At 46.9% G+C, this 27,999-nt stretch overlaps 2 protein-coding genes across 4 annotated transcripts; one reads left to right on the forward strand and one right to left on the reverse strand.

The window, feature by feature from the left end:
* Positions 1 to 35: 35 nt before the first annotated feature.
* On the forward strand, positions 36 to 1,253 carry LOC144937272 (transmembrane protein 121-like). The gene is made up of 2 exons (XM_078864681.1): positions 36 to 560; positions 597 to 1,253. Exons 1-2 carry the CDS (start codon positions 36 to 38, stop codon positions 1,251 to 1,253), a joined length of 1,182 nt encoding a protein of 393 aa, XP_078720807.1.
* Positions 539 to 27,987, reverse strand: INTS7 (integrator complex subunit 7). 3 transcript variants are annotated; one of them, XM_078864411.1, is made up of 22 exons: positions 27,946 to 27,987; positions 27,029 to 27,182; positions 25,822 to 25,951; positions 24,214 to 24,360; positions 23,546 to 23,683; positions 22,222 to 22,268; positions 20,791 to 20,990; positions 19,474 to 19,596; positions 19,262 to 19,376; positions 17,663 to 17,800; positions 16,499 to 16,596; positions 14,747 to 14,986; positions 14,205 to 14,342; positions 13,472 to 13,678; positions 11,769 to 11,963; positions 10,744 to 10,847; positions 9,838 to 9,906; positions 8,745 to 8,877; positions 7,266 to 7,364; positions 6,236 to 6,424; positions 4,109 to 4,451; positions 539 to 1,070 (listed from the first exon to the last, which is right to left on the reverse strand). In XM_078864411.1, the coding sequence occupies exons 2-21, from the start codon at positions 27,120 to 27,122 to the stop codon at positions 4,113 to 4,115; spliced, it is 2,943 nt and encodes a 980-aa protein (XP_078720537.1). In that variant the 5' UTR covers positions 27,123 to 27,182; positions 27,946 to 27,987; the 3' UTR covers positions 539 to 1,070; positions 4,109 to 4,112. The 3 variants fall into 3 exon arrangements, with proteins under 3 accessions (XP_078720537.1, XP_078720536.1, XP_078720538.1); XM_078864410.1 differs by lacking the exon at positions 539 to 1,070 and having other exon boundaries at positions 2,695 to 4,451; XM_078864412.1 differs by lacking the exons at positions 539 to 1,070; positions 22,222 to 22,268; positions 25,822 to 25,951; positions 27,029 to 27,182; positions 27,946 to 27,987 and having other exon boundaries at positions 2,695 to 4,451; positions 24,214 to 24,342.
* Positions 27,988 to 27,999: the final 12 nt, after the last annotated feature.

Consider the following 27,999-nt stretch of genomic DNA (forward strand, 5'->3'; position numbering starts at 1 on the left):
CAGCGCGGGCCCCATCCCCCCTTCCCGTCCCCGCCATGGTGCTGCCGTCGCCCGACCGCGGCCACGTGTGCGTCTTCACGGCGCTGGTGGTGGGCAGCATGGTGCTGGTGGACGCCTACCTGGTGCAGCAGAACACTGGCCCCCGCCGCGTTGGCGTGTGCATCATGCTGCTGGTGGGCGACGTGTGCGTCCTCGTGCTGCTGCGTTACCTCGCCGTGTGGGTGGGCGCCGAGGTGCGCACCGCCAAGCGCGCCTACGCCATGGCGCTCTGGTTCCTCTACGTGTTCGTGCTCGAGATCAAGCTCTACTTCGTGTTCCAGAACTACCGCTCGGATCGCACCGTCTCCTCGTCGCCGGCCACCGACGGCACGGCGCGCAAGCTGCTCACGCTGCTGCTGTCCGTGTGCGTCCCCGCGCTGTACGTCGCGCTAGTCGCCGTCGACCACATGGGGTACGTGCGGGCGTTCTGGAAGAAGGAGGACCTCCGCAGCCGCATCTTCTGGGTCGTGGTGGACTTGCTCGATGTGCTGGATGTGCAGGCGAGCCTGTGGGAGCCGGCGGCCGCCCTGCAGATACAACTGCAGCAGCAGCAACAGCAGAGGACGACTCCTCCTCCACCCTGGGTGGAGGGACTCACCTTCTTCTACTGCTACACGGTGATGCTCGTGCTGCCGTGCGTCTCGCTCAGCGAGATCAGCGTGCAGGGCGAGAGCCTGGTGCCCCACCGCCTGCTGCTCTACCCCGTGTTCAGCCTCGTGGCCGTCAATGGCGCCACGGTGCTCGTGCGCCTGCTGCAGGTGCTGCTGTACCGCGACCCACGCGTCTCCGCCGTCTTCCTCGGCAAGAACGTCGTCGCGGTCGGGATGAAGGTCGCCACCTACGCGAGCCACTGGCGGCGGAGGCGGCGGGGGCGGCAGGGGTGCGGAAGGTCCCGGCGAGAGGCCGGGCCCACGGACGGGGACGCGGGACCCCGCGGGACGGCGGCCTCGCGAGCTTCGTCCTCCACCATGGACGTCCCCTCCGGCTCCGGGCCCATCCACCCGTGCCCTCAATCGCCGCTGCCATCGACCCTGGGGATGGAGATGGGCCTGGAGTTTCAGACGGACTCGGCGCCGCGTTCGTTTCAGCGCCACCAGAAGCAGCAGCAGCAGGAGCAGCGGCGGCGGCGCTCGTGCCACGCGGACGCGTTCGTGTCGCTGCAAAGTCTCCCCGGAGATCGGAGCGTCTCGCCAATCGAAAGCGACGTCAGGTGATATTGTACCGCCCGGATTCAGAGGGATGCTGCACGCATCACGACGACGACGACGACGATCAACACACCGGATTCATTTGCGGAAAAAACATTTGTTCGTGGAATTTAGCGCAGCATTTGCACGCACATTTGGTAATACGGGGAAATTAGTGAAAACTGCCAGGCAGCCTGAAGAACAGATTTGCACGCGGTGTCAAGAGTGATTATAATTTCTTTTAAATATAGCAATGCAGAAACACATTAAGGGATTTTCCAGTGCAGAAGTTAGTTGAAGATAGTAACATAATGTTTCATTGATGTTTTATAAATTTCGCTCAGTGCTCGCTCTGTTGCGATAGCAGACTGTGTGTGCGTGGCACCAGGCACCGCTGTAACAAAGACTGCGCCCACAAGATGGTAAAACGGAACCCTGCGGAACACCATCTGTGCAGCGATGTTGAAGAATCTACAAGAGTTTGAGTCCCGCTCACGGCCAACATCAGTGACAATTACCTGAACCGGTCCTAGGCCTCCCCCTAGGTCGACTCAGCCTCAAACGAGTACCTGATGCAGTGTGTAAACATCGCCACGAGATAAAGTCGGTCGGGCGTGGCGATGGCCACCCACCCCCTCGTGTGCCGTGCCGACCTTCAGAGGTGCTCGCTAACAGCACTTATCCTGGTCGTCTGTTAAAAGCTAAATGCGGGATGTGTATTTGTCCTGGAAAAGGGCAAGTCACTTACATTAGCTTTTGTTGGGGAGGGGGGGGGTTGACTGTGTGCATTGGAGACATAATTCCAGCCACAAACGTTCAAATACACGTTACCAGCCTTGAGCAAGACAAACCTTAGCGCTTAAGTGCTGTTACGGTTGAATGAGCTGCAGCCCTGAGCCTTACCTCAATTTGGAAAAAAAGGGGTCGAGTGCCATGATAATTGCACCCGCGACAGTGTCCGGTGTCATCCCATGCATTCATCACCCTCACTGAATTTCGCTGGAACCCTATCTGCTCAGAATCCATTCTAGACATGCACTCCTGGAGCTTTAAGGGTGTTTGCGTTTAAGCATCTATGGGTTTTCAGGAATAGTGAAGTCCCGACTTTAAGAGATTGGAGGTAAAATTATGCCCAAATAAATGTTTTAATGCTTCAAACTATGAACTGAGAGTGTTGCAACCACCCTCGTTATTGCTTTAAATGACTCATCTCGTGATAATTTTTACGTATCGACTTGAAACTGTACATAATTTATGTACCAATTAATGTATTGCTCTACAAAATAATTTATGAATGTTAAAAACGTTACCATGTAAATAGATAATAAGCTTGTTTTTTTACAAATTAACCGAACTGGGAATCAGTAATGCTGGTGGCTTCCCTGCACAAACACTAAAAATCTGTTGCCAAATAAACCGACACATCCAGCAACTCAAAAAACATCGCCACTTTATTTATGTACGAGAGCTTTCGTTGACGTTGCAAACAATGTATACAAAACAGAAAGTTGCAGTTTAAAGTTTCTTGGCTATAACTATGAGTGAATTGTTGTGCCACTGGAGGCACTTTCACATTTATGACACAAAGATGCCCTGCATAGCCTTAACAGATTGTTGGGGCAAGTGCTGTTCGCGTGCACCGATGAAGGCCGGTAAGGTACATGAGGTGGTGAAGTGGTCAGCCATTGTCTCCCTAGTGGCGATGTTCACACATCGTACCAGGTACTCATTTGAGGCTGAGTCAACCTAAGGGAGGCCCTGGACTGGTTTATATAATCGTCACTGGTGTTGGTGGCCATGAGCGGGAATCGAACTTGGGTTGCCGGGATCGTAGTGCAGCCTACTTAATTGTGACACTACTCCTCCCCACAAACACATGAAAGCAATCACTATCTCAAATGTTGAACGAAATGCACAATAACTAGAGGAAAACACGAGACCGTTGAATTTTTAAACGCACGGGAGGCTCTTTGTAAATAAGAGGCGTGTAACAATTCACTCCCTTCCCCCTCCCTTTCACGAGACTCAATTATTACGAATCAAGGGCCATGATTCGATTAAAGAATCGATTATTCTTTTTCAGCAATGTGGTACAAAGATAATATCTATTTTCTGAAGGGTTTGTGGTCAACCAATCTTATACATTTCTCAAAAAATTTATTTACACGCAAAAATGTATCCATCTACGTCAGAAGAATACACTTAATCGAACCTAACACCGTTAAGTTTTATGTATAAATCTCAACACAAAGCAAATGGTCTGTGATCACACTGACGATGGACAAAGGTATTTCAATACTTACTTCGTGTGTGGTTTAGACTAAAAAAAAATGTTTTACACACCTATCCACAGCGTCTCCTGTCACACTTAATTTGGTGGCGCTTTTCAAGCGAGGAAGAGTCCTTTTTTTCCAAAATCATCCGCGAGTAATTTTTAGCAGGTACAGATCATAGAACCACAACTCGGCACAGAGCACAGACCGCAACGTTTTTAACATTGCAACCTTGACAATAGTTTAACCCATTCCCGGTCTCTCCCGTCGCACCACCTGGCGGTGTCGCAACCATATGCGATGCCACAAATTCAACAAAGTTCTTATCTACTCACTGAGAAAGCACTTGTCACAGAAACATCCACGGCAGAATGTCTACTTGGACAAACAAACTTTCCTCACTTTACGGGATCTTCTCCACTCCACTTAGCCCTTTCCATGGTGACGATGCACGGTTGGGTATTTACAGGTATCCTCCAATATACTGTTTGCGGAGTCGAATTTTCACCGGACGAGACATGCAATTAACGACGATCGTCAGCGCGTCTGCGCACGCCGAACAGAGTTTATGAACAGGCCCACGTGGCCTAGGTCGTAAGCAGTCTATACCTCCTCAGAACCTGCCGTAGGCTGCCCGCTGCGACTGCGCCAATTGCTGCTGCTGCTGCTGTTGCTGCTGCTGCTGATGGTGCTGCTGCTGCTGTTGCTGCTGTTGCTGCTGCTGCTGTTGCATGCGGAGCTGCTGCGTCAGGGGGTCCTCCATGGAGCGCACGGAGATGGTGGCGCGGGGGCCCGTTCGCCACGCTACGCCCCGCTCGTCCAGCGCGCTCGCCTCCACGCTCACAGAGCTCACGCCGGGCGTGCCCAACGCCAGCAAAAACTGCGTGCTGAAGTAGTCGTTGTGCGGCTCCACGCGCTGCTCCATCTCCGCGCAGTCCGACTCCAGGATGGGCTTCTCAGACGACGCAGCGGCGGAGTCGAGAGGGGGAGGGGGGGGCGGTCGAACGTCGAAGGGAGCACAGAGGTGGCAGGAAAGGTGGGGCACAGGTAATCAGTGAGGATTAGGATGGGGAATATTTTTTTTAACAAGGAAAATAGTGCACATGTGTGGATTCTTTAACGCATTCAACACAGAGGTGGCAGGAAAGGTGGGGCACAGGTAATCAGTGAGGATTAGGATGGTGAATATTTTTTTTAACAAGGAAGGAAAATAGTGCACATGCGTGGATTCTTTAACGCATTCAATGTGCATTTGTCCTCGGAAAGTAATTCATTTTCATAGATCTCTCTCTGGTGGTCATCCTACTGGGCGTGATCCCTCCCTTCAGCTGCCGCTTCATCGTCAGTTTTGACCATCGGTCATCGTCCCTTCTCAAGACGTATCCCGCCCAAGTCCACTTTACTTCACAGTAAATATTCTGTCTCCAATAGACATTTGTTCTCCGATCTGTGTGTTCCTCTTTCTTGTCCCAGTACAATTCCAAGCACAAAACCTCTCACTGCTTCTCTGTGCGCTTTTCAACTTTTGTTCGACTTGGTCACTGTGTTTATGTTTCTCATCCATACGTGAAAGCAGGTGATAACGCACCGATTAAAAACTCTCTTCTTTACGCACATTGGTACACTATCATCATTATCAAGTACACTGCTCCAAAAGCACTCTAGCTTGCTCACGCTCACCTCTTTATGTGATCGTGTTGATCCTGGTTCCAGCTGTGTCCCTTGAACAAATATCTTCATGCTTGTGGCGAACTCGTTGCTACGTGACTTTTTGTTCCGTGATATTTAGTCATCAGCAAATCTTAAGACTGTTCGTATTTTAGACATCTCTGTTTATGCCTTTATTTCTCCAATATGATTCTGGCCACCTTCTAAAGGCGCTGTGAATAACTTTAGCGAAAGTGTCTCTCCTTGCCTGGCTCTCTTTCTCATATGCTTCTTATCTTCTTCACGCAAATCTCAGTGGAGCCCATCTCAACCCTTGTAAACGTTTCACAAAGGCTATTTTGTTCATATTTATTTTACTCGGGATGAAACTGGGTGGAGTGGAGGCAACAGCTGTTCGCTCGCTGCACCATGAGCCTGGTGACTGGAGTTCGATTCCCGGCCAATGGTTAACAAGAGTGGCGACTTGTATATGAACACGCCCCGCCCCCCGCCATCCCTTCACCAACCTGCACCGATCACCGTCGTGAAGTATGATCAAACCCCCATAGCCAGCAGTGGATTGATAAAGGGCTTAAATTATTATACATTTTAATTAGACGAGCTAAATCACTGCTGGACACTAACATTTCATGCAAAGGGCTCTGGGCCTTCCCAGATGTATGTACGTATGTTGAATTTCTTTCACACCGTACGTAGCCAACCGTGCCAATCGGATATGCTTGGGTAAGACAACAAACTAAACACAAAAAGCAGCTTTCAAGAAGTTAGTTTTCAATTTAGATTTAAAAGTGCATAGCTCCAGTGGCTTCCTAACATCAGAAGGAATGACGTTCCAGACGGCCACAGAAGCGCATCTGAAAGCGCGCGATGCGGTGACCATCTTTGGGTCGATGGCTAGCTAAAAGCCGCTGCTGCTGACGCGAGGATAACCGGAGTTCGCGTGGTGACGGTTCATACTCCTTGACGAGATCGGCAAAATATTGTGGTTCTCATTTTGTGGCAAGCGCTTTGTGTGTGTAATGAATGTTTCCCAGCAGCGTTTTCACTGCAGCGTGAGCATGCCCTTGCCTTGACGTCGTGCTGCGGGCGGGGGGCCTGCGGGGTGCACGTGACGGTCAGGCGCACGGCGTGCACGTGCCGGAAAAGGCCGGGCCGGCTGCCGTGCTGAATGACACCCTCCACCTTGAGTGCCAGCTGCTGCGTGTTGTGCAGAGCAAGGGGCTCGCTTGCCGTGCGTGGCGTCGGCGAAAGATTCAGCTGGAAAAGAGTCAACAGATGGGAGGGGGGGGGGGGGGCGGAAAAGGAGCGGCGTTTGTGAATTCACGTTTCGGACCCTGCAGAAACCTCGTTGCGCGTGTGTTTTTTTGTGGTTACCAAGAGGGCATTAATAATTGCAGCATTTTTTTTTACTAAACTACATTTTTTTTTTACCAGATATTGCCCACTGAGCTCTATAGCTCGTTTTTAGAAGCGACCTGGCCACAAATGAAAGTGCTACGAAGTGGAATATCACGTGTAAATGTTTATCACAGACAAATACTCTTAAAAGCACGTTTCGAAATGAGGAGGGGAAAACCCAGACCCGGAGAAAAATCCACGTGACCACGGGGGGAGCATGCAAACTCCAAATTATACAGGCGTCAGGGTCAGGATTGAACCCATTACCACCTGTATACCAGGCGAGGGAGATGACATCTCGCCACTGAGCGTGCAGACAGCACTGCCTTGATCCCCCCTAGTGCCCGACCTTTCCTTTCCCTTCTATTGCACAGCATGCAGCAGTAAATAGTGAGTTAACAATTTATCTTGATTTTCATATCGTGCTGCACAAATTAACTATGGCCTCCACCACCACCCTCACAATCCTTGTACGGATTCAGAATTATAGTCATGTAATTATAAACAGCTTGCACGAATAATTAGGAAAATTAATTTAGCAGAATATATGCTGGGTAGTCAATAAGCCTTGAAACGCCTCACTGTGTTATAATTTACTAACTGTGAACTGAGTCACCTAAGTCACTAATTGCCAATTATTAATTTCAACGCGAACGTCAGTGGGTGGTAATGGATGTGTCCATATGGTCATTTGCTGTACCTTAATGCTGGTGGATTGCAACCTCTGGAAGAAAAGCCGAGGGAAGGACAGGGGCACCTTCAGGATGGAGGTGGCTGCACGTGACAGACACGCAGTGTGCTGCGAAAACACAAAGCAACAATCACACAGACCCTGAGTGGCATAACACACCCTGGCGTTCATAGCTGCAGCCTGTATAGACACATAACGCGGGTTCAAGATAATGAATATCACACAAAACTACGGATTTTCTCCCCCTCGCTTTGGCATGCGCACATTGTTTGGTTATGTATCGAGACGTAGGATGAACCCAGCAGAGCTGGTTTCAATACCCGTGGATGCTATGACTGTGGGACACCGCTCAGAGAAAACGTTGCATTTGTGCAATTGTACGACAATCACTGCCAGCGGTTGTCACTGGCGACGGAAGCCGTGCTTTTCTTCTGCCGAAAATATCATTTGGCCAATTTGGACAAAATTATTACTGTTCGGCCTCGTGGGCAACCAGTATGGACTCGGCAAGTTCGATAAGCGACAGAGAGAGCTCACATGGCGACCAATGCTTCCGAGACGCAATATCGACAAACTGTGTTTTAACTCAGAATCTATAATGTATTTATCCCGGTGGAATCCGATGAGCTACAAAGCTGTTTTTCACAGAAGTCCCGTAGGGGCAGGGAAGACCGTTATAGCAATACAAATCACCCAAACACATACAAATAAAACTAAACCATCACCATCCGAGTAGGCAAAGCCCACTCGCCAGGGAGAGGTCTGTCACTTCATACCATTGCCATACTCAGTTGCTATACTTGCTCACAGTTAAATGCATCGCCAGTGATGATTGTAGGCAACAACTGCTCTTAAATTATCCTGAATGTGTCATAGCTAGCTGAAAAGCTGCATTTCTCAACTCCAGTCCTCATGACCTCCACCGTGGTCCACCTCGTGATTTCCCATCTTTATCTTTCGCGACAGTATGCAAATGAGGCCACTGCACATTGCATGTACCTGATGGTTGGTAAGTACGGAAAGCTGCAACGGGGAATCGCAACATCTGGAGTTTAGAAACACTGGTCTCAAGCCAAGTCAAGCCAATTCTTTTTTTCGCTCTTTCTGGCACGAATCTGCCACTCAATGAGCCATCATCAACATTAACACACAAACATTAAGATAGAACATTCTACGCAGTGAGATTTTAAAATGTATATACTATCTATATACTACCTCTGATTAGCATAGTTGGCTACGTACGGTGCGAAAGAAGTTCAACATACATACACATACAAATCATGAGGGTTGTTTGGCCAAACGTTGGGCAGGGGGATGGGTGGCGGGTGGGGATTCGGCAAGGGTGACGCTAATCACTGATGTTAGTTGCGATCGGGAATTAAACCGAGGTCGATGTATCTGCAGCCCAGCGTGCTAACCACTGGCGCCACCACTCCACCCATTGCAAAGGGCAGTGTATGTTGTCACGGTTGGTGTGACGGTGCACACCTGGTAGGAGACCGGCGGATGCTTCCTGTGCAGGCTTTCCACATCCTGTAGGACCTGATCGAAGGCCGCGTGCAGTGCCCGTTCGCTTTCGTTCTCCGCCTTGTGCATCCCGCTCTGCCCGTAGCCACCGAAGCTGTGGGTCCGCGTGTCCCAAACGGCAAGGGGGGGGGAGAACTCTGAACGCGCCCGCCATACAAAAACCCGCGATAGCTTTTTTAATCGGCCCACTCTCTTGGCCAGAATTTAAGCCTCAATGCGGTAGTGTAAAGGTGTTCATATTCTTTGCTTATTTCGGTAAAGTCACGTAGATAGAAAAATAGTAAAAAATAAAGTGAACAAAAATAATAAAAATGCAATAAAAAAACAAAAAAACACTAATGTAGACTGAGAGTGAGTGTACTGGCAGTCTATAATGTAGACTGTAGCCTGGTTCTTAATCAGAGTGAGTGTACTGGCAGTCTATAATGTAGACTGTAGCCTGGTTATTAAGTTTGGTGAGTGTACTGCCAGTCTATAATGAAGACTGTAGCCTGGTTCTTAACCTTGATGAGCGTACTGGCAGTCTATGATGTAGACTGTAACGTGGTTTTTAAGCTGGTGAGTGTATTGGAAGTCTATGATGTAGACTGTAGCAATGGTTATTAAACAGAGTGAGCGTACTGGCAGTCTATGATGTAGACTGTAGCAATGGTCATTAAACTGAGTGAGAGTACTGGCAGTCTATAATGTAGACTTATTCTTGGTTTTTTCAGTAAAAAAGGTGTGTGGGGGGAGGGTTTGGCACGTGAATTGTGACACATGTGCCAAGCGAAATACCAGACAAGCAGTTTTGTATAAGCGAACAAACATTTTTTGTGTATTGTGGCATCACCTACTATCACCAACCTGGACCGATCAGGATGGTAAAGTATGGTTAAACCCCCTACAACTGATATGGCATGCGGCCTGCATCCAGCAGTGGATTGCCAATGGACATTAACATAAATAAAACTTTAGATATGTAAAAACTTCCAGCATTCCAACTTGTGTCACTGGTGTCCCTTTGTATACATTTCCCGACAATTCAGATATATTATTGTGAACAAAAACTCACCTTCCCAGCTCCTGATTTATAATCAATGCATCGATCACGTAAGCAATTAGAAGACAGCTCTGCTGATGTCTGAATGAACCGTCAAGGACAACAGCGGACTTCATCAATTGATAAGAGATTACATTTTGCATCAATTATCATTTGACACTGCGGAGAACACAAATCTTCGGGCACGGTAATTCATGTGCAAAGAATTTCAAGAGCATGACAGTAATTAATTAACCTCACCAGCAGGAATTAAGTGAAACATAAATCAATTTACGTAGTAAAATACTTAAATATGTCCGACAGTGGCGTAATGTCGAGCACACTCGACTCGCAATCCAGGTCGCCAATTCGATCTCCCAGCGCGGCATTTGAAACAACGTGGCAAGTTTTTTTTTGTTTCCTCCAACTCTGTCCACTCAGCAGAGCAAGTGGGCGCAGCTGATAGTCTATCAGCAGTTGGCAGGTCGCATATGGTGGGGTAGAGTGCGAGTACTCCTACCTCTTCCAAGAAGTTTTGGTCAGCATGCAGTAAGCCACATCATACGGGCACCACGGTGGCGAGATGTTAACTACCTCGCCTAGTATACAGGAGGTCGTCGGTTGGAACCCGACCCTGACACCCGTATATGTGGAGTTTGCATGTTCTCCCAGTGGTCGTGCTGAATTTTCTCCAGGTCTTCCGGTTTTTCTTTCTACATTTAGAAACATCCATTTAGATTGTTTGGCTGATATAGATGTACAAATAAGGTACTTCGCTGAACTATCATTTGTGGCCAGGTCGCTTCTGAAAAAGAGCTGTAAAGCTCAGTGGGCCTTATGTGTTAAAATACAAAAAAATACCCTCCGGAGGGGCTCTCCGGCAGTTCAACGTATGGTGCCGTGCACAGCCGGGCATCGCGCAGGGCTGGAAAAGGATACAGCTCGATGTTGCGTAGCGTTACGGGGTCGGCGTCGAACGAGGACTGGTAGAGATCGCTGTAGCGCGTTGCCAGGCTCCGGAACTCCTCCATGCACTGCTTCATCTACTCATGTGAAGAAACAATGGGCAGCATGTGACAAGTCAAGTACCAATAGGACAATTAATCAACTTTCCAAAGCTTAAACATACTTTTATTTATAATTTGCTCTTATTTGAGCGCTATCATCATGATGATGATAATAACGTCTTTTGTTGAGACTTGCCTCAGCAAGTCTTAACACCTATTTTGTTTAAGAGGGTCATGCAATGAAATGATTAGCCAATTATGTTAACGAGTGTTTGGCACACATGTGGAGTACTCGCACACGCATACCGAGTGTATGGCACACCGGGAAAAGCGATAGATAAGAGGGTAAAACGACTCCAGGCTCCGCACAAGAGATTCAATCCACTGCTGTACTGCCATCTCCTGGCCACTTCATATATATATGCAACACGACATGTAACGACAGTTGGAAAACACGACCAAAACAACTTTCATTGAGGAAAGAACGTAAAAAAATTAACCCGTAAAAACAAAGTTTTTCACTATAAATCCTTTATATGCGTGTTCAATGGGCCACAACCCAGCCCACATTGGTCTTTGAAATGGGCGGCTAGAGTCCTCTCGTCCTCTAAATTGAGATGGCTGCCACCTATGGGTCAGATGATTGCCTGCCACCATTAAGCAATTAGTAATTAAATATACATTTTTTTTACCTACAAAGTGTAAAATTTTGGAAAAAAATTTTCACGAAAAGAAATTGTCACGCACAACGAGTCCGTGTGCAAAATGTCAGCTCGATTGGATCACGGGAAGTGGGTTAAAAAACTACTGAAAGATTTGCACGGTCGTAAGCGCGCAAGCAAGCAAGCAAGTGAACTTAATATAAAGAATTTAAAAAAGAAGACTCTGCTTTGCAGACGGAGCCCCGCTGCAGGGCCAGGCCGCACTCTTGTCCGTGCGTACGGAGCGTGGACCCACCTGGCCCGAGATGCGGCCACAGGAGGCGAGGTCACGCCCGGCGCTGAGGGCCAGCGCGGTGGCGATGGCGGGCGGGGGGTTCGTCTTTAGGCTGTTGCACGTGCAGAAGAGCTGCGAGAAGGCCTGCATGCTGCTCGCGCGCAGCTTGGCGTACTCGCACTGGAACACCAGCGGGTTCTGCGGCGTGCTCGCCGCCTGGCGGGTTGGGAGCGCGAGGGGTTAATTCAGGACGTGACGTCGACTGACCCCAAAAAGGAGTCGCATTGTAAAAATCTTTAACCCATTCCGAGACGTCTACAAGTTGCAGGGTGATTGTCCCGTTCACCGCTGAATCTCGGAACGTGCAAGAGGTTAGCGTTAAGTTTATTTAGAGAGGCATAGCGCCGTTGTCTTTAAAGATATTGCACTCACCGCGGCGAACCGTAGCGACACGACCGCATTATATGAGAGCTGGTGCCAAACTGTGCCACACGCTCTCCCGCATGGCCTTGTGGAAGCCTCGGTACCGATAGTTATTTTATTCTAGTTTTTATACCAGTTCCAGTACACGTACATCATTGGTAATGGGAAAGGGTTAACGGTCACCGTGAGCGAGAGCTGGCAACTTCGCTCGTCACGGTCACAAGCGGGAGGCGTCGTGCTTTTTCACGACGTGTCTGTCGGTGACTCGCGGCGCACAAATTACAAGTGATTGCAAGAGTGCAGAGGTGCAGTGGCAAAAGTCAATTGATGCATGAATCGCAATTATGAATCAGCTTAAAACGCTGGGGTTGATTATGGCAAGTCGCGGCTCATTTGAAAACTTGTAACGTAATTGAATACACACACACATCTGTCCTCATTCATTTGATGAGTAATTCCTTTTTACAATGCCAATACCCTACAAATATGTCACGCACCGAAAAAGACGCATTATGGAATTATTACATTGGCCAGCAGATGGAGTAACATCACCCAGCCTAAAAACTGGTCAGGCAGTATCACCCATTGATGACTATATATTTTGTGTCTTGAATAATTGTAAAGCCCTTTTAAAAGCAGTACCAGATGAAGGCCTCCATATGCCACATGTGGTTCATGGAGGTTGTTTGATCATACTGGTCAGTTTGGGTTGGTGAATTTTACTCAACATAATATTTAAAATTCTATGCAATGTTGTAATTGACCGTTTATCACGGTTACTGTATTGTTATCGTCAGTTCTCTCTTAAAATTAGGTTAGTCAAAATGGGCTCTCAACCGGTTATAAATTAAGCGTAAGAATTAATAAATAAAATTGTAATTATTTGAAAACATGAAAAGTGATCACGAAAAAACACACATGATAAATTGAAGAAACGTGTACACATACAGGCCTTTTTGTCAAACAACAGCAAGATGAGGTCCTCCCCCCCCTAGCCCTGAAACTACTTCACAATGCCGATCAGTGTGTGTTGGTGAAGGAGGAGTACATTGCTGTGGAAGCATGTAAGTAATGCACTTTGCGAATCTGCCCTCTACTGCCGACCACATCGCCCCCACTGCCCTCTGCGAACCGGACAGGAATGGTGGTCGCCTGTCCAAGCACTATCCAAGGTTCAACCCACCTTAGCTGCCGACATCTGAAGAGATTGGGTGCATTCTGAGTAATGTGGTCAGAGGCTTCAGAAGCACGTGACATTTTAAACATCTCACAAAACCAACGGGGCATGAGGTGGCACGCACGGTGAGCGACGCCAGTCCACGCTGGTAGCTGACGAGCGCCCGCGATAGGCAGCCCAGTGCCGTCCCTGGATCATCGTCCCGCACGGCGGCCAGGCACTGCTCGCCACGCGACAGCTGCTCCAGGCCACCCAGCCAGAAGTAAAAGTGCTCCGAGGCCACCTCCGCCAGCAGGCCGTGGTACAGCTCCGCTGCCACATCGTGGTTGCCCTGCGGGTCCCGCAAATGTCGCTCGGTCAAAGGGCTCCACCCCAGAGCAGAGTGTAACTTTCTGAGCCAACCCTACTGGGCATCTATGAAATGGAGCTTGATAGCTCATCGGATTCCTCCAGTATAAATATTCAGATTCTGAGAATATTTGTCGTAGCAGATGCGGTTGTCGTAACATAATTATGTTTTTTGCACCTCCGATTAGTGTGGTTGGCTACGTGCGGTGCGAAAGTAGTTCAACATACATATATTTTCAATGAATGTTCTCCCCCGTTCAGCCACTTTAGGGAGGCTGCTGTGACCACAAACTTCTGGCAGCAGTCATCCACCGTTGCCGGAATGATCTATGTCGTATTTGGCTACTTTAAATTTCCACATGAGCTACTTCTCTGAGCTACAATTTGTGATCACCCGGTCGCTTCTATAAAAGAGCTATATAGCTCAGTGCGTCTTATCTGGTAAAATAAAAACTTTAGTTTTAATGTTTAAGTAGTTGGGGGGGGGGGGGTGACTGCAGGACACGCACCATGCGGGAGGCTTGCCGGGCGACGCGGTACACTGTCCAGCCACTCGCGCCCGCCCCCAGCTGTTCTCGGATCGCCGCCTTCACCTCGCTCGATGAAACCTTCTGATTGGCAACAAATATGACCGTGGCCACGGAAACCTGGGGGGAAAAAAAACGTGGACACAACGACGTGGTTAAGAAAAGCACCACGGGCCCACTGTGGTCACTACCACCACGTGGCTCTCTCGCTATCAGTACTTTGTCAATCCACTGCTGGATGAAGGCCGTGTCAGTCATGGGGGTTGCTTGACCAAACATCAACACGGCCATCAGTGCGGTTTGGTGAAGTGGGGGTGTTGGAGGATGACCACAGTTCACGTGACTGTTTATGCTCCTTGACGAGATCAACAAGGCATTGCGGTTCTCATTTGTTGCAAGCACTGTGTGTGTGTAATGAACGTATCCCAGAAGCGCGAGCACGCGCTTGCCTTGACGGCGTGCTGCGGGCAGGCCTGCGGGGGAGCCAAAAGCTACCGCAGCGGGGATGAGGTCACACCACGTACCAGAAGCTGCTGCTGAGCGGGGCTGGGCGTGCGGCCCACGGCTTCGAGCAGCTCCACGAGGTCACCCAGCATCGCCTGCCCCAGCACGGGGCTCTGCATGGCGGCCGCCGCCAGGCCCTGGCAGATGAGGGCGCGCGCCGCATCCTGCGCCGGCTGCAGCTGCCACAGAAGCGCCTGCACGAGCGTGGAGCTTAGCCGCGGCACCGCTCCGCACACGCGCACCACGCACTTGAGCACCGACTACGAAAGAGGTGGGTGGGGGGGTTGGGGTGGGGTAGGGGGAGAAAGGTAGCAGTGAGCGAGGCACATGCATATCAATATGGATGCTTTCATCTCAACCAACATGGGGATGCTGGATCAAGGTGCAGCCCTGCGATTACTTCCCGCACCTCCGATTAGCACGGTTGGCTATGCACGGTGCGAAACAAGTTACAACAAGCAAACACACGTGCTCACGTCCACTGCTGCTGCTGGAAGTGTCTGCACTCTTGGGGAGTTCTAGGGAGCCCCCTCTCAGCCTATTCTTTTGCGCTGCAGAAATGTATTGCAAGGGGTGGGAGTACCCGTACTATACCTCACCACACGTGGGTGATGATGGATCAGCAGATTTATAAGCCTTTTATGTATTTATTCTAGATTTGAAGCTTTCGTGACTGCAAGTATTCATATTCTTAGGTTTTTTCGGTGAAGTCACGTAGGTAAAAAATTAAAATTAATAAAAGTAAAATAAAAATAAAATAAAAATCACGACGTTTCGGAGGCAACACAAGCTTCCGTCTTCAGGTGGAACCGTCACAGCACGATAGCTGTATCAAGTGAGAGAAATTCCAAGAAAATAGTCCTTGTATATATACTGGTTTTATGTATTTTTCAATCCCTTGGTCTATGCGACTGTTTCGATAAATCTGTCCACGTTTGTGCTGCCTTAATGCTCCGCTGCTGCCAAGTTGTTGTGTTCTGCTGATCTCTCTCTCTGTTCCCACTCCTCCTTGAGCCATTCGTTGATGCTGCCTGCCCAGCCGATGCCCGATTCTGCCACGTCCTCCTGAGCTGGCTTATAATCCCTCCAGCACTGTGTGTGGCTGCCTATCACCACTCATCCTTTCTTCACGTCAACCCGCTAAGTTCAAATCCCAGTCCGGATTTGACTCGGTCTATAACAATCCTTCCAGGGTTGGTACAATGAATATCACTTTGTGGGAAATCGACGTTGATTGTACCATGCAGAGTCTGGATTCTACAACGGGAATGTGAAATTTCCACAACTGGCCTCAGGGCTGACAGAAAATGACATTAGTTGCTCATTTGAGAATGCACACAATATTAGGTTAAATGTGAAGCTCTACTTCCCTGCAGTGTGGAGTGGTGGTATTATATGCATGAAGTCTATGAATGCACATGGTGCTACAATGTGGATAAGTAAAGCGTTTACTGTAAAAAGAAGCATTTTAAACACAATATCGGAGTATTGTTTGAAGTCCTTTTAAAATGCTTCCAACTTAATGAATTGCACAAACGGTTACGTGAAAAGCACATGCTGGGGCACGGCAGAGGTGGATTTAGAAACTTCCCAAAGCAGGGAACATGGTCCCGAAATTTCAGTATTTTTTAATTGCGCCCTGAATTTTATAACAAGAAAGCTTTAAATTGTGTTTCTCTGTTAAATATCAATAACATACGAGAGTGGTGTAGCGAGCATTGGACAGCAGTAAAGGGTCAAGTAGAGCATCAGGTACAGGGTCAAAGAGGAACCTTGAGTGCAGCCTGGCAGTCAGGGCTCTCCTCCGCACTGGCCGACACAAGAAGAGACTCCAGCGCAGACGATACTTCCAGCTGCAGAGAATCTCCATCTGGCAACAAATAAAACGTGCAACTCCGATTTGCACGGTTGGCTACGTACGGTGCGAAAGAAGTTAAACACGCATACACGCATCGCTGCATGGGCAGAAGATTCAGAACAATTACTATAAGACAACTGGTATTGTGAAATCATGTTACTGGACCTTTAATGATATGTAAGGACTTCAAACAGATTAATTATTAACCGTCACTATCTTTATAGCATATAAAGTAGGGATGTAATGATTTAACCTCCTCCAATATTTACCAACTATTACAATATAGCGGGTGATCATTTTGTAAATGGAGCAATGTATTTTATGTTGTGGATAATTTAAGATTTACATGTGATGCTAGTGTGAAAGGAATGAGACTTTGACCGATCAATTCAGAAATCACCTCATCTCATCGGATCTCAGAAGCTGAGCCAGGCTTGAGCCTGGATAGTACTTGGATGGGCAACCATCATGCATAAAGCAGGTGTCGTAGGCTGTTGTGGGGAGGGGGTATATTATCTAAAGCAATTGTTGTACTCTACTATGCTCCACCATAAATGATATCCGCCTTCACCAACCCACCAATGGCCAGCATGGTGAAATAAGGTCCAATAACCCCACACACACCCCGATAGCCTGCAGAGTGGAGGCCATCATCTGGCAGTGCAATTAAGATAGGTATTATACTGTGTATATGAGCCTATATAATCTGTTGTGTTATAAGCACATATGCACAGAAATGTATATTCTCCCACGGACAATATTTACTTCTTTAGAACTGCTTTTTGTGTTTCGTTTGTTGTTCTTCCCCCGCATCTCCGATAAGCACAGTTGGCTACGTACGGTGCTAAAAAGTTCAACAAACGTACAAAGTAAACAATTCACGCATTGCCAGCGTACGGAAAACTTTCACCAACGCGTCATTGCGCGCCTCACATCAAGCACTGCCTTATTGACTGTGTTTTGTCGTGCATAAGGATGCTATGCACGTACGCGTTCATGCTGAACTTCTTTCGCACCGCACTTAGCCAACCGTGCTGAAGCGGAGGTGCTCACCTTAAGGTGCATTTCGCCTCCGTACCTGGGGAGTCCTGTGCGGCGACAAGCAAGCTGGTGAGCGTGGTGGCCGCCAGGGCTGCCATGGCGAGGCTGTCGTGGAAGCAGCACTCCTGGCACAGCCGAAGGAGGGTGCTAAGGGGGCCGGACGCCAACAGAACCGCTGCTCTCGTGTCAGATCGAGTGACACGAAGAGCAGCGCGCGCAGGAGGGAAAAGGAGAGAGAGAGAAAAAGCAAAGCAAAACGTATAACTCATCAACAACCAGGGCACACACGCGCGCGCGGACACGACTCTCGTTGAGATTCTGAAAGTTGAAACCGGTTCATGGTGTGTGCTTGTCGTGTGTTCGTCTGCTTAAACGAATGTTGAAAGAAAACATTGGCCAATTGCCTTGAAACACAATGTTCTTCTCTGCTCTGACCTCCTGCCTTATTTCTATCAAAGATAGTCTCTGATTGTCGTCTCCTTTTGGAGTCACAGTTTCTTCAACCGACATGCTACTTGTGGAGTTTTGTTCATATTCGCCACTTTCAAATTACGTACTGTAATGTGCTTTTCAACTTCGCAGCATCTTCAATGAAGTAATAAAAAAATAATGCTCACTGAAATAATACGTTTTAGTCATTTCTACTAGGCTATACTATTATTGGGGTAAATCTTTTTTACTTATTTATAAGCACTACTATTCTTGTAGTTACTATAATCCCTTATACTGGTAGGAACGAAGTGGACCAGACCACCAATAGATTATATCGTCCGTCCGTCCGTCCGTCCGTCCGTGTATCAACATCGCCCCCTACTGCAAACACTTGCCAGGACCCTACAAAAACCTTTTGACTCAGTGGGGCTTTCCTGGCTTAACAAGTGTAATAATACATTATGTTTATATTCTTTGGTTATTCGTTCCTACCAGCCCACCCCGCAGGGTCCTGTTAAAGCTGCACAGCATGAGTGAACTAAAGCCTCATTAGGTATCGCTCCCTACCACTCAAGACACTTTGACCTCATTTTTTTTTCTTCAAGTGACTCATAGGGATACGTTAAAAAGGTACACGTCGTGTTACCTGTATATTTATCTTTATACATTCTCAACTCTCAATAAAAAAAATCACGGGAATAAAAATGAGAGATTTCTAAAACCCAATAAGATTAGCGTTGTGAATAACTTTGGTGATAGTTTTTTTAAATTAGGTCAAAGGTCTTATACAGCTCATTGTTTATACGAAGGGTCGGCAACCCCTGGTATAGAGCCATATATTTTTTTTTTATTCGGTAAAAAACTCAATATTTTAAGAGCCGCAATGCATGTGAATACGAGAAGGTTGTGAATAAAAAAAAATGTCACGAAGCAGTCCTTAAAGAGCTGCATGCAGCTCCGGACCCGAGGTTGCTGACCCTTGGTCTAAACTATAAATTCATGGCACTTTCTGCTCCGAATGAGCCATTACTCAACTCTGCGTGCTCACAATTACTCAAGTACATGCAGTGACTTAACGACCAATTATTGTAATTTTTTCACATAGTAGATTTTATTGGTGTTGTTTTCCCAAAACGTGACCGTGGTAAATATGGAAAGGGTGTTCGTCGGCTTGCAATGTTTAGCGACGAAAACTCAAGCGCACCTTTTGAAGTGAACCAGTTGGTAACGGCAATGGAATCGGCGAGTGTGGACAGCACAGAAAGCATGCCGATCTTCAGGCTGTCGTACGGAGTCTGCAGGGCGCATTCGCATATGACCTGGGCAGCAGACACAGTGCAGGCTCGTGTGAGTTCGCAGCGCAGGTCCAAAACTCATTCCTGTTGCATTCTCACACAAGCAGTGACGTCACGTTACCTGGATCTCCTGCATGCTCCACATGTGAGGCACCTTCTTTGCCAAAAGCTTGAGATCCTTGATCGCAAGTCTCTTGATCACTTTCCGTGGGTCTTGCTGAAGATACTGCAGCAATAACTCGATCTACACGCACAGGGGAAGAATTGATTTTTAAATGTTTTTCTCGTTTCACCAATTATATTCCTATTGTGCTTAAAGAATTCTGTCATGAAATGGAACTCTCGCAACCAGTTCACCCCTCTGTGGCAGACGATCCCAAAGGATAACTTCACAGAACTACATCAGAAGTCGAGTTAATAGGCCTCTTATCCACCGAGTAGTATACAATCCCACAAAATCTGCATAGAGGTTACTTTGCAAGGCAATCAAAACGTATCCATTCTCACAGCTGTAATACGCCAAATTAAGTTAAACAATATTTTCATGTTATGGTTTGTGTAATTATTTATTGGTGACTGGTCTAACACCATCAGACTCATTACACATTAATTAATGCTGGCCCAAATTCTGATGCAGCCGGCTCAGTTTGCTGTGACAAGGCATTAGTCCCCTGAGCCGTCTGGCATCCTTTTAAGTGCCTGAAACATGCAGATGCAAGCACTTAGTGCATTAAGAGGTTGTTTTGCTGTGCCTATGCAAGCATATGCCATTAACTGCCTTACAGTAGATTTCTACATAAAGCACTCTACAAATATTATGTGGGTTACTGATCACTATACAGAACAAGTGGTAGAAGCAGTGGTGCAGTGATTAGTACACCTTGCAGAGTTTGGTTCCCAGCCATGGCTAACTTCATTCAGGGGAGTGAAATCAAACCTGGGTTCCCTTTTGACTGGACATGTGGAAAAAGAGCTTAATAGCTCATCGGATTCCTCCAGTATAAATACATATTCTGATTGTAATTCACAAAGCTGCAGTGATCAGTGTGGTGAAGGATTGTAAAATAAACCGACGTGACCGACGCGGCATGGGCAGGCATTCTTCCAGCAGTGGATTAATAATTGTCACCGATGTTGGCCGTGAGCGGAAATCGAACTCGGGTCGCCGGGTTCGAAGCGCAGCGCGCTAATCGCTGTACTACCGCTCATGTAGTTGATGATGCGCGCACAACAGCAAAACCCGCCATTCGCCACTAAGTGATGGTGACGTCACTACAGCGCCTGTGCCAGACTGGGTGCACTTTGAGGCCAAGTGAAGTGTCGAAGGCTCGCTGACAGGTCATGGGGACAGACCCAGGTGCCATGAGTTGACTGAGATGACTGGTATATGCACCAGCTGTGCCCCTTGTGGTGCCAGCGCAAGCGCAAACACGCACACCTGTTTGGGGATGTCGATGAGGGCGGAGGAGGAGAGGCGTGTGGAGGTGTGCAGCGTCACGGCGAGCACCGCCGTGGCCGGGTAGGCGGCTGCCAGGTGCTGGAGCAGCTGCCTCGCTCCGCTCGCCATTCCCGCGTCGTGGTGCATGTGCTCAAACACGGGGATCAGTTTCATCTTCAGCTCCATGGGCGTCGCCAGTCCTGTGCGCAAGCAGGAGCAAAGCAGGCTCAGTTATGTTTTTGGTATCATTACTTTTTCATCGTTACAATTGCAGCTACGGGCGTCGTGACACGAGATGAAGTATCTATTCCGAATGCTTGCCAAGCAGTGCGGCACACAGGGCGATGTACTGCTCTCGAAAAGCAGTTCATCAAACCGTGTATAATAGGATGGCTCGCAAAAGCAAATTTTGCAGAACTTCTTTTGAAATCTGTTTGAGTAACTTTTTTTTTACCCACACACTAGCGATGCACTTTTCCACATGCCCTGCTGCAGAGCAATATTTGCCACGTGACACTCAAAACAATGTTTTTAGCTATCAGAGCTCGAATTTTAACCAAATTAAGTGTATAATTGTATTTAATGTCATTTTTTTACGTGGAGTTACTGGCGAATGGGCTGAGACCATCAACTCCCTATGCTTGAGATCGCAGTCGAATAATGTGCGGCTCTAACCCAGGACCTTAGTGCCAACTCGGTGCTCTGATGTCTGAGCCACCCTTCCATGTCTCATCAACGATGAACAGCACGGTTAAGTGTAAATGCAAACCCACTTACAGTCAGTTTAACACGTAGGCTTTCGCGACCAATATTATTCATAATAAACGTTTTTGGGTTAGATCGCGTTATTTATGTGTCGTAACCCTCCACCACCCGACACGGCCAATCAGCAAAAAAGTGTCACGTTGACAAAAGACATATAGTTCACTACTTTAGCCCACCGGTGTGTACGACGTTTCGCTGGTAATTGCATCCAGCATCATCGGGAAATTCGCCAAAATTGTAAATGTTGTGGTTTCACTCGTCAACACACCGGTGGGCTAAAGTAGTGAACTATTTGTCTTTTGTCAACGTGACACTCTTTTGCTGATTGGCCGTGTCGGGTGGTGGAGGGTTACGATACATTAATAAATAACGCGATCTAACCCAAAAACGATTATTATGAACCACTTAAAGTCCATGAACACACGTTTTGATATTCTAATGTTTATGATTAAACATTTTACTCATGTCATTTTAATTGATAACATTAGTGAAGTAATTAAAGCACCCTCTATGCAATGTCATGATTACATTCACGCATTGATTACTTGTTGGTCCTTCTGGCATATGATGAAACTATAGTGGTACACCCATATTAAAAACAATAAATCAATAAATGATTACATCCCTTTAAAAAAATTCGAATTTAGTGGAATGTACCACACTTACCTTGAATCATTTCACCAATTTTGTTGCAAATCCCTGCAGCAAAGTCTCTAAAATAAAAAATAATCATTAAATTATAAAATTGAAGATATTACATATAATGAACAAAGAGAAGATAACATGGCAGGTGTCGGGTGTTTTATTGTATTCATTATGACCCAGTCTCTTTTACAAATTTTACTTCTGGCCTCAATGGGCTCTTTCCTGAAAAAAATGTCATATTATTGCAATCCCACACATTTTAAAGTGCACGTTTAAGTGCTCTTAAAAAATGCCAGTGCTTTGTCAAATCACCGCTGGATGAAGATCCCCCCCCGCCCCGCCGATGCCATTTCATTTCGATTTAAAGCTTTCGTGACTGCAGGGATTCATCTTCTTGGTTCTTTCACTAAAGTCACGTAGAAGGGAAATAATAAAATAATAATAATAAAACATAATAAAATACAATTCTCACGATGTTTCGGCCACAACGCAAGCAGCCGTCCTCAGGTGAAGAACAGGTCTGTCGGAAAGACAGCGTCTGAATCTGTTCTTCACCTGAGGACGGCTGCTTGCGTTGTGGCCGAAACTTCATGAGAATTTAATTTTATTATGTTTTATTATTTTATTATTTCCCTTCTATGTGACTTTAACGAAAGAACCAAGAAGATGCCATTTCAGTTACGGGGGTTGCTTGGTCAGTGCCGGATGGAGAAACAGGGGCCCAAGACTGGTTCAAATATCACTTACCACTGATATCACCGAAGGTTAAGTGGTCTTATCTGCTTATAATTAATTTATTACATTACCTGGTCATGATAGTTTTAGATGTTTACACAGGAAAGGCTGAAGGACAAATTTCAGGAGGGTCCCTTCATTGGGATATTTGACCAATTCCTTTCCCAGGAGTGCTGTGCAGTAGGAATTCACACTACTCAGAGAAAACCCATGTGTGCAACGGGATAACATTTATACGTCTGCATAATGGGTTGACTGACTAGTTTTCTGTACTGAAATCTGCTAGTGATAAAGTTGTATTTTAATTTCTAAATGACAGTTGTTGAGCACAAGCCCAAATGGACAAAACGCCAAGTAGACATCAACAAACACCAGAAATTAAGGTGTAAGAAATTAATATATTTATTTTTACTGAGGATGTCAGTAAGAAAGTTGGAAAGAGACAATGACAGGAAATTCCAAAGTTGAGCAGTGCGAGAAAAAGAAGCAGAAAGAGATGTCTGGTAGTTTCAAAATCGCCTTGGTCCAGCAAACCTTGGCCGCCAAACACACTGGCACACGTCACAGCGTGCCGACCAAGTCAGGTTTGGTTGATTGACAATGCGCGTACCGGGACTGTGCCGAGAAGTGAGTGGCGGCAAACACAGCGGACTCCACCTCCACGTTGTCATTGGAATCCAGGCTCTCGCGGATGCTGTGGTGTGCGTTCTTGCGTTCAGGGATAATGCATGCGATGCTGCCCAGCATCCTACGCTCGGCACACACATGTAAAACCAGTCACAGTAAGGCATGAAAATAAAATAAAAAATAATCATCATCATCGTGATTAGCCTTGACTTATTCACTATTAGATGAAAGCCTCCCTAAGTCATTGCCAGCTCAGAGTTCTGCAATGCAAATGCCCATTTAGCTTCTGCAAACAAGTTGATCTCATCATTCCATCTTTCTTGTTAGTCTCAACCCATGGTCATGAAACCTTTTAGCGACAGGTCCTGCCTAAGCGCATTTACTTTTCTTAACAATCAATATATCTACTGTATATAACTTGCATTTGCTCTCTGATCCACAAGTGTTACTGTTTCAATCCTCAATACCGCAAATGTGTTAAGAAAATAAGGCAAGATAATGAATTACCTCTATTTGTTATAAACAGTATTCCTCTTTCTCACTGCTCTCTCTGATATGAGCTGTATATTTTCGGCACATAATCACATTGAGGTGTTCATGTCAGGAGAAGGAATGGAGCAAGGTTGACAGCAGCTCATAGCATTCGCTCACCGAAGAGTGATGGCACGGGCCACGGGGTCGTTGCTATGAATGACGGAGAAAATCCGTTTGACAAACTCGTCCACGTTGAGAATTTTATCGAGGTGCTTCTCGCTCTGTTGTGTCACCTTCAGCACACATAGCCGCAGGAAGTTGTTTCTGGGAAAGAGACGCCCCTTGTTAGTGTGTGCGTCACACCACATAAGAGCCTTTTCTCATCAAGGAGAATAAACCATCGCGTAAACTTCGGTCATCCTCGCAGCGGCTTTTGGCGAACCATCAAACAAAGACGGTCACCACATCGTGCGCTTTCATATGCGCTGCTGCGGCCATTTGGAACGCCCTTACCACCAATACTAGGAAGCCACTTGTACTATGTACTTTTAAAAACAGATTGAAAACTAATTTCTTAACAAAAGCTTTTTTTCTTTAGTTTGTAGTCCTTCCCCCGCGCCTCAAATTATCAAGGTTGTCTACGTTTGGAATGAAAGAAGTTCACCATACAAACAACATGTTTAATCATAGAAAATTATCTTTCCTCACCAAATACTCATTGCCGGTAATAATAGACAATTAAATGATTGACCTCCATAAAATTCAATTAAATATTCGCGATTCAGGTTTACAATTCCATTTAACAATCGACTATTATTCTTACACTACTGCAAATGGTAGCCCTTTCAGTGGGCGCAGAGGTAATGCATTGCAGTACATACATTTACGAAGAAAATACAAATATAACAATAGAGATGAGTCTATACATGTGTAGTGATGTAAAATTGATCATTACGGAGCGTAGCGCTGAGTGCCGTATAACAAGGAAATTAGGGGTTAGCACATCGTGCAGTACTATAGTGGGTCACTGGGGGCGTGGTAGCAGAAGAGGCAAAGGAACCCCACCAACAGAATAAGGAATAGCAACCACTCCGCCAGCGAAGCAAGTAATTGCCGCAGAATTGGTCACGAGTGAACGTGGTGAGGGCTGCTGATGGAGGGCGGATGTGAGGATGGGTCACCCCGGCTCCGGGTGAAGCGCGTGATGGGCCGGGGTGAGGGGTATGTGGAACAGGTGACAGAGGGGACACGGGCAGTGTAGCCAAGAAGCTTCTGGAGAGTTCCTGAGGGGGGCGTGGTTAAGGGCGGAGCCGGGCAGGTAGCATGTGCGAGGTTGTCGGGAACCTTCGGGAACGTTCGCGAAGGGGGGCGTGGCCGAGAGTGGAGCCAGGTCGCGCCGAGAGGGATAAAAGGGGAGCCCCGATCGCGTATCGGGGCTGTCCGTGGGTGAAGTGGAACCGAGGTGCTACGTCTACGTCTTCGTCTCCATCTTGGATATCATGGGTCAGATAACCCGTGGTTACTCTGACCCGATTGTAGTTATCCCGTATAAGAGATAGGTGTATTATAGTCCCGTGGGTAACAAGAGTGAAAGACAGGCGTATTAGTCCGTGTGTAACGGTGTCGTGTAAAGTGTAGAATAAACGTTGTTGCCTCCTAATAGTGTCTTTGAAATGATTCACTACACATGTATTGGGAGAATAACAATAAATATAACCAATAAATCGATACATCATTCCACCCCTACTCGGCAGCGAGAGTGATGCTTGACTTGCGTGGGCTCACCCCACTCTGAAGACATCAGCAAGCTTGAGGAAGGCCGAGTTGATGAGTATCGGGAAGGGATATTTTTCAAACAGGCCCGGGAAACGGACGACCGCCTCGCACTGCTCCCCAATTTTCCCGGAGCGCAGTCCTGTGATTACAGGTCATCATCCACATGAGCACATTCAATCTGGGATATGCGTGCAAGATCACGTTCATATAACACGCTGTTTTTCTGCTGTCATCCTTGACTCATTGGGGTGGTGGCCCATGCCTGTGATCCAGTGCTTTCGAGGCAAGGATTGACGTGTCGTGAAACCCCCACGCCTGCTCAGTGGTCCCGTTTCTTCCCACATGTCAAAGAGTCACTAAAAACGAACATGCCAAATATCCCAAAGCAGAAACCTCCTGAAAGCTTTAATGAAGCTATTCTGGATTTGATTTTATATTCCTATGATGAATTATTACTTATTATGGTAAAAAAATTAAAGGATTTTACTATATTTGATTAATTCCAGATCGATGAATGTAAAATAAGCGTGTTTAATTGGAAACTGACAAACCCAGTGCAATACGTTAAAAGCTGTGGCCCCGAAAATGGATAAGGTGGTCGAATGAAGTGACCTTCAGATGCAGCGGTGTGACCATCATCTTACGAGGCCAATCATTGCCACAGGTTGATGACCTGGGATGTAAGAGAGTTCTGCACAGGCTTGTTGTGCTCATCTCATGCCGTGATGTGGGTTCAGTTTGTTGTCCTCAGATGAGCACGGTTGGCTACGTAAGGTGCGAAAGAAGTCCAGCATACATCCACGCCTATAGCACGCCCGCAATACAATTTAGAAAAAACTACTGTTAGTAGCTCAGCTTATTGGAGAGTATATTTAGTATATTGATGATATTGATGTAGTTTACCACAAGTAGTGACTAATCCCATATCTGCATTTTCCATAAATATGCTAAATTCCTCTTGATATGCAAATTCCTTTGTCAAGGCGCCCTTCCCCCTCTAACCCAGCTTAAATATACGCTGCCAAGCATGGTGGTGCTCATTCAGACGCTGTCTTTGCGACAGACCTGTTATTCACCTGAGGACGGCTGCTTGCGTTGTGGCCGAAACGTCGTGAGAATTGTAATTTTATTATGTTTTATCATAATTATTTTATTATTTCCCTTCTACGTGACTTTACCGAAAGAACCAAGAAGAAAAAAAGGGAGAAGAGTTGACCTTTGTCGAGCTCCATGAGGGCAGAGTTGGCGTCCATCTCCTGCTCGCCCAACACGGTGTCTCCGGCCAAGGCCCTGTTCGCTGCCAGCGCCATCGCTCGTGACGTGGAGACGCAGCAGGCACGCAAGCCGTGGGATCAGCACTGGGAGTCACACTGAAACGAGAGCATGTCCTCCAGCATTAAAGCGCGTAGACGGCACGTGAAGGCCATTTCCCAGTGCAATCACCTGTCATCACAACATTTGTGAAGGGGTGAAGAGTGATGGCTCGTTTGTGTGTTTTATTGTAGACGGGGAAGGGATGAGGCTCAAGTTGATTTATTTGGTATAGCCCTGTGAGCCATTCGGCTCTCGAATCTGGTGCAACCGCAACAAACAAAAACATGAACAAGAAAACATCTTAAAGTGACTATGTGACTAAGTGCAAACAGAAAATCCAGGAAAAGACAGCAAAATATTCCACAAAAAGCACCGTACACCAACGCTGTGCACAAATCCCAGTGGGATGCAAGTCAAACAAAAACAACCACAAGACAACTTAGATTAAGGCCATCAGTCTTACTCCGTATTATAACAACACAAACATGGCCAAACCAAATGGGGAAGAAATGTTTTGGTGGTGGGAAGCGATTTCTCGACTTCGCCATGTAAAATGGTATCCACAGTACTGTGCTTATGGTTATTCTCCATCATTGCGTTAGATGGCAACTGCTTTCATCAACAATAACTTACGTGAACGTAAATGCAGGATGGTGTTAAATACCAATTTTCTCAAACTCAACGTGCAATAATGTACCAAGTGAAATTCCTCACTTATGGAATACGCATTAAAATACAAACGACGACTACGACGATGTTTAAGTTTAAAAAAAATATAAATCAAACTTCAAATGACAAGATTTGTTGCGGCCTACTCACCACAGACGTGAACACTCGGTCGACCTCTGCACCCGGATACACTTTCTCCGCGTG

This window comes from Lampetra fluviatilis, chromosome 18 (assembly GCF_964198595.1).
Source record: "Lampetra fluviatilis chromosome 18, kcLamFluv1.1, whole genome shotgun sequence".
NCBI classification, from domain to species: domain Eukaryota; kingdom Metazoa; phylum Chordata; class Hyperoartia; order Petromyzontiformes; family Petromyzontidae; genus Lampetra; species Lampetra fluviatilis.